Source organism: Nelusetta ayraudi, unplaced genomic scaffold, assembly GCF_046127955.1.
Source record: "Nelusetta ayraudi isolate G7.1 ecotype Tasmania unplaced genomic scaffold, CSIRO-AGI_Nayr_v1 ptg000011l, whole genome shotgun sequence".
Lineage (NCBI taxonomy): Eukaryota > Metazoa > Chordata > Actinopteri > Tetraodontiformes > Monacanthidae > Nelusetta > Nelusetta ayraudi.
Window position 1 is genome coordinate 15,297,501 of NW_027466061.1, and position 15,181 is coordinate 15,312,681.

General features: G+C 42.2%; 2 protein-coding genes across 3 annotated transcripts in view; both read right to left on the bottom strand.

The window, feature by feature from the left end:
* cacybp (calcyclin binding protein) overlaps positions 1 to 15,181 on the bottom strand; it is a 187,685-nt gene that overhangs the window by 68,305 nt on the left and 104,199 nt on the right. The window lies entirely within an intron of this gene.
* tnr (tenascin R (restrictin, janusin)) overlaps positions 3,953 to 15,181 on the bottom strand; it is a 54,033-nt gene continuing 42,804 nt past the window's right edge. For both annotated transcript variants that reach the window (XM_076021347.1, XM_076021346.1), the window contains exons 23-28: positions 12,279 to 12,411; positions 11,217 to 11,368; positions 10,965 to 11,061; positions 7,027 to 7,188; positions 6,445 to 6,608; positions 3,953 to 4,761 (exon numbers count right to left, since the gene is read on the bottom strand). In XM_076021347.1, coding sequence (XP_075877462.1) covers positions 4,642 to 4,761; positions 6,445 to 6,608; positions 7,027 to 7,188; positions 10,965 to 11,061; positions 11,217 to 11,368; positions 12,279 to 12,411 — 828 coding nt within the window. In that variant the 3' untranslated portion in view covers positions 3,953 to 4,641. The remainder of the gene's footprint in view (positions 4,762 to 6,444; positions 6,609 to 7,026; positions 7,189 to 10,964; positions 11,062 to 11,216; positions 11,369 to 12,278; positions 12,412 to 15,181) is intronic.

Sequence of the window (15,181 nt, forward strand, 5' to 3'; positions counted from 1 at the left end):
ATCTGAGTAATGCTAGTACTCTTTACCTCTGAGTTGAATAGAAAAGATTGAGTATAATATCTCAACCTAGATGTCTGGGCTGTTCCTCCATGTTAAGAAGGTCACTGAATGCTTTTTCTATATCTGCCATCACTGAACTAAGATAGGGATTAAACAGAATCCCAAAGACCTTAGTTATATGGTGAATTTCACTGGACATTCAAACCCTTAACCTCTGAGTTGGACAGATAAGATTGGGTATCATGTTCAATAACCTCTGAATACTCCAACCCAGACATCAGGCTATTCTTCCATGTTTAATGAACAAACTGAATAGTTTTGTTAATGTATGTAAGCCATCCCTGAACTGAAGACTAATGTCAGATCACTAGAATTTAATTATTATTGAGTCTATATTCTTAATTATTAATCAAGTCTTTCTCTCAATCGATATATAAAAGTAAAATTATTATTATCAAATGGAGTCAGATTAAATTAATTATTGTGTACTTTACTTTGAAATCCTCATCTTAACTCCGGAACGATGGACTACGTATTGGGGAGATATTACTATTTGTGTTTAGATATTTCCTCCCGTACACAGGTAAAGTGGTACTAATAAGTGTGTGCATTCTGAAGTGCTATTCTGCAGGTCTCGGTTGTCACTAGTGGTTGTTTGAGTTACTGTCATATTTCTACAGTGCTTGACAATCATTCACTTAGTGTGTTCTCAGCTCTTTCTCTGTAAATCCCTGAGCTTTTTGTGATATGGTGAAAATATGGGTAGATCAGTAGTTTAAACCATCAGTCATTCCTTTTTCCCTCATTCTGATGCTCACTATGCCATGGAAATTTGAAATCAGATTAGAAATTCTTCCGATTTTAGGTTTTTAAAATGGACAAGCTAGAATTCAGTTGAAGTCGACGATTCAGTTTAATTAGATGAAGTACATGGAAAAGAAACAATATGTCTAAATCAAATATAATAAAAAAAAAAATCCAGAAATGTCTCCTAAATTTGGTTGCTATGCGCACTGAACTAATTTGAACTTAGTAAAGGAAATGTTTGATGTTTAACAAGTTGCAAATTGTTGAGGTGACTAGTGATTTAAAAGGGCAAATTTAAGAGCAGTAATTTAACGTGATGTTTGCATAAGACACAAGCATACAATACAAGCATATACACAAGTGTGGTCATGGAACTGACTTGTACGGCAAATAACAGCAAATAACATGAAATGTTGAGATTTTCTCAACACTGGCTATAAGGCTCTCTGCTTAATTTTATTTTCTCCAGTGAAGATTTATTTGTGTCTCAGTAGGGTTGGACAAATCAGAGTCCGAACCACACTGACAGATTTTAATGGTGGCACCCTCACTGTTCCCTTTTAATAGCTGGTGCCCTTACTTTGCTTTTTATTGGCCTCCAATTAGAGGTGAAGACGCTTTGAAAGTTTAAGGCATTAAGTCAGTCTACTCTCTTTGCTTCATTATTTTATAGGCATGAAGAAGAGCACGGGAGCAGCCACTCCCCTGCTTCATAAAAGCTGAAGAGTTCACATCTTGTCATCCACAATGAACAAAGAAGCAGAACAAACCACAGCGGACTATTTGAAAGTTTTATTAATATGTAGAAAATGCATTAAAAAAGGAACTATATAGTACATGTTCAAGTCAAACTAGAGCTAGATTTGACAGTAATATCTAAGGTTATCCAACAGCAAATCCCTAGTTTCAGCATAAATGAGCTTTTCAAACAGTCAAGATCACATTTTGTTTCGACTTTTACATTCCAATAGCAAGGTTTTAAACTGGCGCAGGTACTGGCTCGATTAATCGACAGCAGCAGACAGGCTGTGTGAATCAGTTACTTCACATTTCAAAGAAAACAATAAGAGACAAAGCTTCTCTCTGAAACAATAAAAAGATTTTGAGTCATTAGTAGTCATATTTTTACAGGGTAACTGCAAAATTAATAGAAATGGCATAAATAAGGGGGTGGGGGGGTGTCTTTATTGGTTGTGTTTGACTGTACACACATGTTGAAGAATGACAATACAATGCAGGGGATGCCATTTCAACATCCCTTAACAAAAGAGAAGTCTGAACTGAAAACAAAACACGTTCCCCTTTTTAACGATAAAGGGTGAAATTGCCAGGCCCGTTTTATAATGGATGGAATATAATGTTTGCCTAAAGCAAAACTAATTTAAAATTGATTCTTTTTGCATTCCTAAAAAGATGCTGTGAAAAAAAGAATAATGTTAAATTTGCTTAACAATATACATATAAGCTTTTGCCATGAAGTGTGCCTCACAGTTTGCCAAGAAGGAGGAATAAATCCTGCGCAACACAAATAACATTCAGTATCTTTCCCGCAAAAGCTTTATGACCTTTTTCCTCCGAGGCGAAAGCCCCATCTAAGCATTTTATGGAGTAAGTGCAGGGAGAAGACTATACTGTAGGTCACTACAGAAGATGGAGCGCATGAGAGGGTCTGAAACTTTCACAGTCACACTGAAACACAAATTACTCCTGGAGAAATGTCACCTTTTGAAATGGTTAAGACGTGTTTCCTCTTGAAGTTAGACTGGTATTTTTATATATTTATTTACTTTCTACCTACAGTACATTGTCATTTCACAGGTACCACACTGGGCGAGAGTACGGGTGGTGTTTGTTAAACTTGAACCATTTCAAAGGAGAATTTCACTCAGGTTAGAAATGACTATAAATGTCACTATAAATGAAAAAAAAAAAAGATTAGTCAACATTGATTATTGTCAAGCAGGGTCTTGATTGGCTCTGTCTGTTCTGCAACACAACAGTTAGAGAAAAGGTAGTGTTCTCTGATCCAATTATATCTAAAGAAGAAGTGTGTTCACTCACATCATCCAGCTCTCTATCTACATCAGCACATTAACGGTGGTCTACAGAGGAACGAGAGCATTCAGGTCTTCTGGACAAAAAGACACAAATGAAAAATACACATAACACACGACCCGAGCTGAATGGGCTGCTTTGAAATATCTGCTGTCAGTGTTTGGATTGTTGAATGCCACCCAGTTGTTGCTTGCAACAAAGGTGAGCTAAAGTCTCTCAGTGGTGCGACGCCGGAGAGGAGCTTCGTCTTCAGCCCCTTTTTTCCTCAGACAGAGAAACCCGTCTGCAACACCAGCAGAAAGCGGCAGTCAAGTGAAGGCGCTGGCACCAAGGGTGACGTCGTGCAACAGCGTGAATGAGAACAAAAAACGATCCGAGGGTGCACGGCAAGATTACGCCCATCCCACTGAAAGGATACGTTTTCTGCCATGTTGGCTGATTTAGTTGTTTCAACTGGGAGCCTCAGTGGTGGAGAAGAAAGCCTTGGCACAGGTCCACCCACTGCTCTGCCGGCTCTTTGTTGTGTTCTTTGTTGTGAGGGTGCAGTTGCGAGGCGAGAGAGAGAGAGGATATTCGCTCTCTGCCCGGGCCGACCGTCTTTCTCATGGAATTTATTAGCCCACACAGCATAATACAACGCCAGGGGACTTTCCCATTAGCATACAAAGTCCCTGGAAAGTGAGAATCTCTTGATACAGCTGATTCAAAGGCTGTTGACAAAAGTGACTTTTTTTCCTCCCCAAACAGACAGCATCTGCATATTTGTTGCCTGAATATTACATCTGTCAGCACCATTTCTGCAAGCAAACGCCGCGTGTGTGATGGAGGTCAAACAGATTGTGTGTTATTTTCTTGGGAGCACAAATAAACAGAAGAAAATAGTGTTAAAATATACCCACGGCGGGAAAAAAAAAGAAAATCAGTCATATTGATAAGAAGATTAGCTTGCCTGTGTTTCCACCCTTTGTGCAAATGCAGTCTAAGTGTAGTGACCAGTAACTTTTATAAAGCTTTGGATTGGCGATGATTGACTCAAACAGACAGAGAAACTCAGCAACAGGAGTCAAATAAACGACGATGGACAGGAGCGTAGCTGCTGCTGGTGCACTGCTTCATTCACTTTTCTTTTTTGGATGTCCAGTGTCTCATGATTAAACCAAGGCATGGGATCATGTTAAACAGATGGACCCTCATCACAATATCAATTACAAAAATAGATATCTTACAGGTAAGGAGCATAAGGGCAGAAAGAGTTTCATTGAAAGCAGTATTATTTAGTAAGTGTTAAAACAACGCCAGTTGTCCTTTCTCGATTTCCTCACAGTCCAGGAAAGGCTGGTACTTAAACAAGAACACATTTCTTAGTTTGCCTTATCCCTGTTTTCCCATACAGCAAAAAAACAACCATTGTCATTCAAATATTTAATAAATTACATACAGTGTCCTCTATCATCTGGGTAGAAGTACAGCAGGGAGAGACAGCGGAAGCTGTGCAGGAAAGGAGAGAAATGGAGTTCGGATGTTGTTTTTCCCTCTCATTTTCACTGCCATCTATTTTTAGTTTAGTCTCTTCTTGTTGGTAGTATATGTTAAGTAAAATGTTATTTTATGGTTCCGTATTAATACAATATTTGGAAGATTTTTTCCATCTCTGCAGCCTCACTGGGAGACGCCATAGAACCCACCACAGAACACCATCCGAACTCCGTTACCTCGGACTCCGACTCTGGGCTGAGAGGAGGGTGTGTTTCTTTCTTTCTTCCTTCCTTTGTTCCCTTTCTATACAGGGACCGACCGTCTCCTCTTGCTGCTGAAGCTACGGAAGTTGTAGGGTCTCATCTTCATCTCCACGAAAGGGATGGAGAACTCATGGCCCTTCCAGTGATACCAGTTTATGCCCTGGGAGGGAGGGGGGAAGAGCAGAATATCAGTAGCAGCCTGAATCAAAAGCACATTTGAGGATTCATCCTCTTTCCCCACACTGAGTAACTTCACGTCCTCTTTCGCTGTATCCATTGATCTCCTCATTGGTCTTCCTCTCGATCTCCTGCCTGCCAGTTCCAACCTCTGTGTCCCTCCACACAAATATCCACTGTTCCTCCTCTGTACATGACCCAACCATCTCAGTCTGGTCTCAGTGGCATCATCTCCAAAACATGCTACTTGTGCTGTCGCTCTCATGCACTCCATCCTGGTCACTCACCAAGCTCAGCATTCTTATCTTCAATTGGAGGCAGAAAATGTGAGTTCGGAGAATGTAAAGGGGCCAATTTGAGGATTCAAAAGAAAATAAAAAAAATAGTTTTCAGAGCAATTACAGCCTCAGTCTTTCCTTTCAGCTTGACTCCGGCTTTCAGCAGGCACTTGGCGCCTATCTCGGGTGCCACCTGGTCACATTTCAGGCCAGGGAGCAGCAGGCAGAGCAGCGCGATGCTCCAGAGTCTTTGTAGCAGAGCCTAATGACAGCTTCCCACGGTGCCTCGCTTCCCTTTGTGGAGCCTTTTCATCATCAAGCCGGCCGAGCGAGAGCACATCACACTTGTCAAAAGGAAAATCCTCCAAGCTAAGAGTTCAACCTCAAAGGCAGTAATTAATTAATCTGTGTCACAGCAGGGTGCGTCTTGTTTATCTAATAAACTAATTTTCTTTTTCTTTAAATAATTCTTTACACTCCTGAGTGTAAATTTGCTCATCCAGTTCAACAACTGGAAAGACATTCGTCCACCACGCTTCCGTGACTTTTGCACATCAGATGGGCGACAGAAGCAAGACAAGCCTGTTTTACAAAGTCATCAAGGGGCTCCTGTCTTCAAAACAGCCAGTGCAATTTATTTTATCCACGCTGGAGTTAATAAGACACTTTTGATCTGGTTTGAAGCTTCTGCTGGAATCACACTTAGCAACAGCACTCCTTTTTTATTCAGGGTTGTTTGCTTTATGGGGACATAATGCTCCCTTAAGGTGGTTTTATAACCATGCACAATGACTCGCTTCTACTGGTTTGCGAACCCCGTAATAAGACACAAAGCACTGGAAACCATTTGTGCAAAGAGCTTGGCAACATTTGATTACTGCGACGTCGTTGCAATATTTTTTTTTCCTCTGCACCAGTGTGGATCACGCTTTATAGTGAAGCTTTGTTTAAGGTTTGATTTCACTGTTCTATCGTGATCAGTATTTTTATTTTCTGTATTTAGTCAAATGCAACATGCTGCAGCACTGATGACCAAAACGCTTTCCACAGTTAACAATTGACCTCGTCATGACACTCGATGTTTGAGTTTGTTCCGCACACTGGAAAGACCAACTTTCAATTTCGTTATCAACAAAGTTGGCAGAAAGCAAAGTCGGGAAATTTCTTTGTCCCTGGAGTTCAGATGTTCTGGGGCAGTTGTTAAAAATGAATCTTTGTCTTGTAACTTGGTAACTGTCCCAGATAAAACAATTAGGTATTTTTCTTGTTTAAGAACACAAAACTTTAATTGTATTCTGAACCAAATATAGCTTGTGTCTCGATGATAACAGCTTTATTTGTTATCACTTCCAGTGGATGCAATCAGGATCGCCTCCTGGGTGACTCACCTGGCTGTGTCTGGACTCGCCGTATTTGCCGTTGAGGTTGGCCCGGTGGCAGTTCTTGTACCACCAGGCTCCTTTGTAAGACAAGGCACAGTTAGTGACGGCGATGTCGTTGTCTCGGTCTTTTGTGGAGAAGGGCCGGCCCTGGTGGTAGCTCAAAGAGTCACCTGGGAGCAGGATGGAGCGAAGCAGAGAAAGGGAAAACACAGGAGTCTTAAATAATCGGCATATGTCAGGAACGTTGGCATATGGCTGCTATAAATTGGGCAGTGACGAGAAGAGACAAGCAGCGGGGAGATGGAGAGACGTGACGGGAGGAGAGAGGCAGAGGATCCTGTTGATTCCTTTTAAACAGGGAGAATTAGAATTCCAAACATGAAGGGATGATGGGTAATGGTGGCATATGGGCATGTTGACAAATTGAGAGATGCTTTAAGTGTGAGAGGGGTTTCAAACACAAAGGGGCAAGGAAGAGAACGTGGAGAAGAGGGGTGGCGGGAAGAAGGAAAACGGCAGATGGCACTTCAGTCAAGTTCAAAATAATGGAGGATATTATGAAGGAAAAAAAATGCTTTTGCCCCGCACCAGCCGTGCCGTTGTACTCCCCTATCCTGAGCTTGTAGAGGTTTCTGGCATCCCCGATGGAGAACTTGTCGTAATTGGCAAAGACCGACTCCTGTCCATCCTTCATGTCAATTCTCAACTCGTAGCGGCCCTGGGTAGCGATCCGCTGGATGTTGTCGAGACCTGAGGTGGAAAACAGCCATCGGTCTCTCAAGATGTTGACACTTCAAAGCGAAAGACTTGTGTGTTTTCATTGCAGCTACTTCTTCTTCATTTTTCTTTTTTTTTAAACCGTATCTGTCCGTCAATCGTTCTGGTGAAAATAGAATCAAACAGCTGATGCAGAAGTGAGCTGGCGCAATGTTTTCACACTTGCACTATTACGACCCCACTGTGGTTGGATGATTGTAGATGCTTCATTTAAATCTAATAACAAGGCGGCAAAACAAAGAACAAAGCACACACAGAAAAGTAGGTTGTCTGCACTTTGATAAATAACCTTGTCTCCAGACAGCATTTTCACTCTGATAAATAAAATAAAACATCTTTTATTCAGGGTGCAGAGTGAGACGTCATGTTTACAGAACTAGTGCAGAGTGTGTTGCTCCTCCGAACACCCCCATCGTCCCCTCTGTTCACACACAAAAATAAGTTGTTGTTTCCACCTGCAGCTTTTTGCAGGTTAAAGGCCAGCTCCTGACAGATGTTTCTGTCGGCTGCTCGGGTGCCTGTGGCTGAGTGACGTTGCTGAGAGCAGCGGACGACGGCCTCGACGTTGAAAGCACCCGCAGAAAAACACTGTGTGTGACAAAAATGATCTGCGATAGGAGGCTTTGCCCGCTATCTCCAAGGCAGCAGATATGAGCGCTGGTTTTCAATCGGTCAGGCGATAAGGATCCATGCCAACTCCAGAGATTGGAATTGCCTTTTTTTTTTTTTTATCAGATTACAATGAGTGCCAGTTTGGAGTAAGTCCCGTTCTCCCTCTCCCCTGGCACTGGAGTGTTACGAGTGCAGTTTTTTTACTCAGTGATTGATAATTCAAGTAGAAGGAGAGCATCTTTTTTTTTGTTAATTCTTTTTGCAAATTAAAAGAATTGTAGCACATTATTCCTGTTACAAATTCACTCTGTACCAGTAGAATCATCATCATCATCCTAATATGCATATATACATTTTTTTTATTATCTTTTCACACTTATTTTTTCCCTCGGCAGCTTTTATGGGATGAGATGGCTCTCTTCCAAAACTGCAGCGATAAAAAAAAAAAAAATGCATTGACACAATTACTCTCCTACACCATTAATGCCACCAATATTACCTTCTCATCCAATTTTATTGTCACTACGCGGAGGGAGAGAGGTGTAAATTAAAAATAAAGGGGAGTGACAGGATGAGATAATGATCACACATCGCCGGTTCTTCTGTTATTACAAGCTCAAAATGACGCTGGGGTCAGTGTGGGAGAACAGAGTGCCCTGCAGCTGCTATAAAAATAGCCGTTTTCCGACTCCAACACAACAATGGTGGCTTCATTTCCATATACGCTTTAATAACCAGCCAGTTGAGTGCTTCAGTTATTTTTTTTTTTGCCTTTCGCAAGTTTAACGCTGAGGTCTATCGCTCCACGCTGCTGCGACAGAGTCCGCGGTAGAGTGTGTGCCGAAGCTGTGATTCACCAAATGTTGACGCTAATGACTCCGACGGTCTGACACTAATCTAATTGGCGAGACCGACAAGCGGTGTTTACAGTGCAGTGAGCGCTTTTCACAACCGTACCATTACGTCTCTGCAAGGCTGATTTTTGAGCGTGCGACACAATTTAAAGGCAGCAGATGCGCTGCGTGTCGACCGGGAGGCTCGCTGGCAGAGCCGGACCCGTCAGTCAGTCTGATGGGAGCCATTTGTCGGTCGACCTGCCCAAACATTTTGCACTCAGCCACGCAGCAGCAGCAGCGAGAGGTGGCTGTGGGCCCGGCGCCAAGTTCCCCTCGCCAGAAATACTTGGGTTAGCGCGGATGTCGACGTTCACGCATTCTCGTGCAATTAGAGCAAATTCACTCATCACACTTTGGGGGATAAATATGTGCGTCTCGACCCAAAGCAAGTGGGTCTGAAGCCAAACCATTTTCATGCAGCAGGCTTGATACCTGGCTGCCGCCGTCGCCCTGCTGGCACGTTATCTGCAACCCGGGAGGCTTTGACTGCAGCAAAGAGAAGCTTTTGATGCCTTGCACCCCCGGGGTAACATTAGGCTGCTTTTATGCACAGAGACGAGTGCACTGTCTGCAGGGATGGAGGGAATAGAGGGTCGTTAAAGTGCATCTCAAAAAAGTGAAGTGGGGAGACGGCGGTGGCTCGGACCAGCCTGGTGGACGTCCCCAAAGCAGTTTAGTTCGGCAAAAAACGGGTCAGATCAAAAATGTTCTGCTCCTGGTGAAGACACGCTCCGCCACTTTTAGATCAGACAGTTGGGAGAGAGCTGTTATTAATCTGCTGCGGGAGACGTTCTGCTACATCCTGCCTCCGGTCTTCTGTCGGCAGCGACGCATCTGTCAGTTAGTTTCTCATCTGTTCCTCACACGATGCACAGAGAGATTCGGCGCTCCCGTTTGTATGTTGTGTGACATTTTGTCCAGGAAATTGTATTTAACCATGTACAACTTCTGTGAAGGCTCAGTTTGATTAGGTTTGTATTGTATTCATAAGGGGCATCTACTGTATGTTCCCCTCTAACACTTCATTTTGCTGGAAAAAATATTCTGTATCAAAAAAACAAACTTTTTTAACAGGTGACGTTGACCTTTCACTGTTTGGTTTTGTTTAAGTGTCTTTCTTTACCTTTCAAACGCTTCTGTGCCGATACCAAATTGCAGCATACCACAGTCTACAATGGTGCTATATGTGTCTGCTGCAGTTCAACATAACAGCAATCCCATTTTAATATTTTCTCAACTCCAAAAGCTGAAGAAAACACTCTTTTCAAGGTCTGGATTCACTTCATGAAATATTCATGTAATTTTTCCCTTTAATCATCTGGACCAAAACAATAACATACAAACAAGCTCATGAAAAAACATGGATTCGTTTGCACATTTTTTTTTAATGAATATAATTACTGTTTTATAATGAGATTTCCTCTTTTTGCGGCAGGAGTATTCCATCTGTCAGAACACAGAGGAATTTCTGCTATTATGTCTTTGAATCAGAGAGACGCAATTACAGCCTAATTTCAGGGGGAGGTGATCTTTCAGCAAATGCATTAATGAATTGTCAGACTTCTGAACATCGAGTTCTGAAAGATGATGAGCAGAAAGTACGAAATGAAGTTGAGAAAAAGAGAATTACTTTGGGAAAAGCGGCAGATAAAAAGGACGCGTCAACTAAAATTTTAAAGTTTAAGCTATTAGTTTTGAATGCTCTTCGGTTCTGTCCCGCTGTGGTCAATGACAACCTGCAGCACTTTAAATGCACGTGGAATACAGCATGTATGCAGCTGCTATGAAGTTCAAAAAAGGGAAAACTTACCTGATCTATGAAATTCCAATAACTGTGATTCAGATTTTTCAAATAATAAAATGTCATTAGTGCTCCAAAATGTGTTTGACATTAGAGGTCAACACTAATTGACCTGCACCAGACGACTACAGTTGAATGTCGAATTACCCCATATATTTGACCTATCACGCAAATGTGAAGAACAGATGGCGAAATACACTGTAATGACTCCTGTAATTACAAAAGAGCAGATTCATCAAGACATTCCCACACAGAAATTGTCCTGCCGTCTGCCTGTGCTCTGAGCTGAGTTTTTAACGTTTGTGAAAAGTGACAGACATGTTTTTGATATGGTCATAGGGCTTCTCCGAGTAATCTAATGACAGATTTTCAGAGGAGCCCTTTTATCACATCCTTGATTATATGAAATAATAATAATGATTTGAGCGTGTGACTCTTACCGAGCCAGAATTCATCCTCCAGGTTTCCAAAACCAACCCTGTAGTCGCTCCACTTCCTGGAAAAGTCTGTCAGGCCGTTTTGGCGACGCTGGAACACCTGGCAACCCAAATGAGGTGATGATGAGATAAGATAATAAAAAAAAATACGGCAGAAACGAAAAGGAAAAAAATAAATGAAATTGGATTTATTCATTAAAAGAAATCTTCATCTGATGACAGATGTGCTTTAAAAGTATCATCAGAGTGACTTACGATCCAGCCTCCTTCATCAGTGGTCATGTCACAGTAGACCTGCACACCCTGGCTGGGGTCTCTGTTGATGTAAATGGTGTAGACGCCGCTGAGCGTCTCTCCATTCAGCAGGTGCTGAGCGCAATTCTGGGGAGTGGCAAAAAGACGACTCCCTGGAAAGATTATGAGAAGCATGAGAGTCAAGGTTATTTCTTTGTTGTTGCTGTTTGCTTTTTGCATTATGGATGCATTACAAAAACTTTTGATTTTTCAGATCATCCACAATAGACAATTTTTTTTTTTGTTGAAGTGCGGCTTGAGTGTAAAGCTTCCTGCGACCGTCCGGAGAAGTCACAGTCACTTTTGCCTTTGCGGTATCAACCTGCAACTGCATTTGTTTTGTTCAGTGCAGGGCACCACTATCGGCCCAGCTTCCTGTCACAGTAAGCGTGGTGTTAAAAAAAAAAAAAAAGTGTCACTGACTGCATACAAGATGCGCCAAATTGTCTCCGACAAGACCAAGTCAGCAAGGGCCCATCGACGAGCACCCAGAAGTTGCAGGGCACATTCTTGCCCTCAGGAGTCAGAGAAGACAAAAATACATCGACCCAAACTGGGCTGTATTGGTGGAAGACAGAAACACACTTGTCTTCTATTGCGCTCTCGACTACTGTGCTTACTTTTCTCTGTTTATTTTCCAAATGCTCGCCAACTTCCATGTGACAAATACACCCACACAGCTCAGTAACCCTTTTTTTCAGCGACAAATCTGGCATCCACTTGCACTCCGAGCATATCAAAGACTGCAGGCAGCCGCCCTGCAGGTGCAGCCTAATGGGATGTAGAGTCCCGTTCACTGTGCTACTGAGTGAGAGTGGGAAGAACCTCTGCCTGACTTTGTGACCCATACGTGCTCCTGTCATTATGGTATATGTGAAGGGAAATGCACTGCCAAGGGACAAAAATACTTGCAGGATGAAGATAAAAAAAAAACTATTCCTGCTGGAATGTGCTGTAAATATATTCAGTATATCAACAGTGTGTGTGTGTGTGTGTGTGTGTGTGTGTGTGTGTGCACTGCACCTGTAGTGAAAGTCGTGGAGACGACGGCGCTCGTATCGAGCCCTCTGGCAGCCTGCAGCTGAACAGTGTATTCTGCCGTCTCAGCCAGTCCCTCCAATCGTATCCATGTGTCCTCCGAATCCAGGATCAGCTCCTGGAAGAAAACATGCATACACACACACACACACACAGCAAAGCAATGATGTTCACAATATTGCGGGGAAGAATTTGGTTTGTTTGAGGGTGTGTGTGTGTGTGTGTGTGTGTGTGTGTGTGTGTGTGTGTGTGTGTGTGTGTGTGTGTCGTCGTTGCCACTTTGTTCCAGAAACTTTAACTTAAATTATAAATAGGGAGCAGCAAGATTTAATTTTTTCCCATTTGTTTACATATAAGTGTTGCAACCTCTTTTTCCACCTCTTTTGTAATAGAATCAATGCAAAAGTCTGTATCCAGATGAATGATTATCTTATGTTAACGCACTGACCAAAAAAAAAAAAAAAGTATTTGTATTTATGCAGCTTGAGGGCATTACTTGAACCTATTTAATGGGAATTTTCACAGCCGTCCAGCGCTGCAAGCTGTAAGAATTTCAAAACTATCGAAGTTTCAATTCCGATAGCTCGACTGTGAAATGAAACCCTGAGAATAGAAAATACAGAACAAGATGCTGAGTGAAGCAAGAAAAGAGGAGACGTGCACGGACGGCGGTGGGTGGATGTGGTCGAGGGCAGAGAGAACAAGATAAAAGACCGCTATCGGAAAGCCAAGCTGAGGAGCTGCTTGGAAATCAGGAAATAAACACTTTCTATTTTTGGTGGAGAAGTCATGAGGCTTCAGTAACAGTTACTTCCCTTTCTCTTTTTTTTTTTTTCTTTTTTTTTATTTGACAAATCCTCTTTTACTGAGACAGTTTTTAAGAAGCTGGGACGTTGGCGATTTTAAAAGGGTAAGTTGCAGCAGTGTGAGATGAAAGACAAATCTGCACACAAGTGATGAGCAAAAATGTCGCCTCGCCACTTTGTGCATTCATGTTTATGTGGGACTTTTTGCATGAGTGTTACAGTTTGGCCTGGATGAAAATTAAATATGAAGCAGTCAATATTAAATATTCAGCCGCTATGTGGTGGAAAAATGAAAAACCATCTCAGATTTCCAGGCAATGTGTCGGTGTGAATTATGCAAAGGAGCAGCTGGTAAATTATGTCTCAGTATCAGATGAACGGACATTTCCCCCGTGGGGTTTTCAGGGTCAAGATAATATTTTTTATTGAAAATGAGGCAAGTGCCTGTCCCATCAAGACTAGTGCATATATTAAAACCCTTTGTATTGATTGTGTGGTCCAGCAGAGCAACGTTTGGTTGCGAGCGTGTCTAAATGAACTTTATCGCTCCCTGCGTGAACACAATCTACAGCGATACATGCATTTAGCGGGCGTTGCGTTCATGCTAATCAGATAAAAAAATAATCTCATAGCTCCTTTGTGTAAATTATAAATGCCCCATTATCTATTTGCAAAAGGGAAGCTGGGTGATGCACTGTGAGTCTCGGGTTAGACCTCAGTCTCAGAGTGGACGGAGTGTGTTCACAGAAAAAAATCAGACCAAAGCTGAAGGCAGGCAGAAAAAGAAAACAAAAAACAAAAAAACATGAAAGCGTGAGTGCTGTGAAGTGTGACACATTGGTGTGAGAAGGTTTAATGAAATCCCCCCAAAAATAAAAATCTGAATCCAGTTCAATTCAATACATCTACTCCCAACCTGTGAAGGAGCTTGTGAGCGTTCACTGAACACACAGGCTCACAGGCAGTGGCCCCATGGCATGTTAACTTCAAAAGGCAATTTAGCAGTTGCCAGTTATTAATTGCTAAAGCTGTAAAAGCTAGCAGGCTAACTGGCACATGATCAGTAATTTCATTTCAACCCTATTTAGCCAACCAAGGTGCCTGGGAATACCTCTGGGTCCCAGAGGAGGGTAGTTGGGAAGCATTGCATTGAAGAAGTGTGATCAGCCGATTTGCCACTGCAGCTCAATCTTGGATTAAGTAGAAGGAGGAAGACGAATAGATATTAGACGAATGGATGGACGGATGGAGGTGTAACTGAAATACATTTACGGCTCCATTTACTGTTAATTCAGTTTAATTGAGTGTTGGTTTAGTGCAGACTGGTTTAAAAATGAAGATGAATGTGACAGTTACTTATTGGTTTCATTGTGTTTTGTTGCAGTCTGCCTTGGAGTGGACGGGTCAATAACACATTTCTAACATCGGTTCCCAGAGAACAAGTCCTTAATCACAGAATCCGGATTGATTATTACTTAAATACTTCACAGGCGCAATTCCACAGCCTGAAAAACAACAACTTGAGTCAATGTCATAACTTGCTTTTAAAACAAGCAATAGTTTTGGAATCTGGACAGTGGGACTCAGCATTGTGAGAACAGCAAAGACAGAAGTCTGTAGTGTTAAAGTGTGACATCCTGTTTCAGCATCATGTGAACTGTTGCAGAATGGGCTGCATTCTTTGTGCATGAGTGACACCTGATGGTCAACTGTGTGACAAGTGCACTGGTACACTTGCCGTGTGTGTGTGCGTGTGAGAGAGTGTGTGTGTACATGTTAATGGGAAACAGAGAGTGAGAGAGTGGAGAGAGTGACAGCGAGATAGAGTGAGAGAGGGAGAAAGCAGTTTTCTGATGGCTCATCACAGTGTTAATAAGAGCTCGTGCTCATGTGTGCATTGACTAGCTGCTAGACTTTGTTGCTAGCTGAGCATTTTAAGGACCACAGAGTGCAACCGTGGCTTCATGCGTGTGTCAGGCAACCTTAATTGCCAATAAAAAGGAATCTTTTTTGCAGAACATCATGGGAAATGGTCCTAGTCAATTGGGTAACAGCCATGAAGTGCTTCCCGCAGCCTGCGCT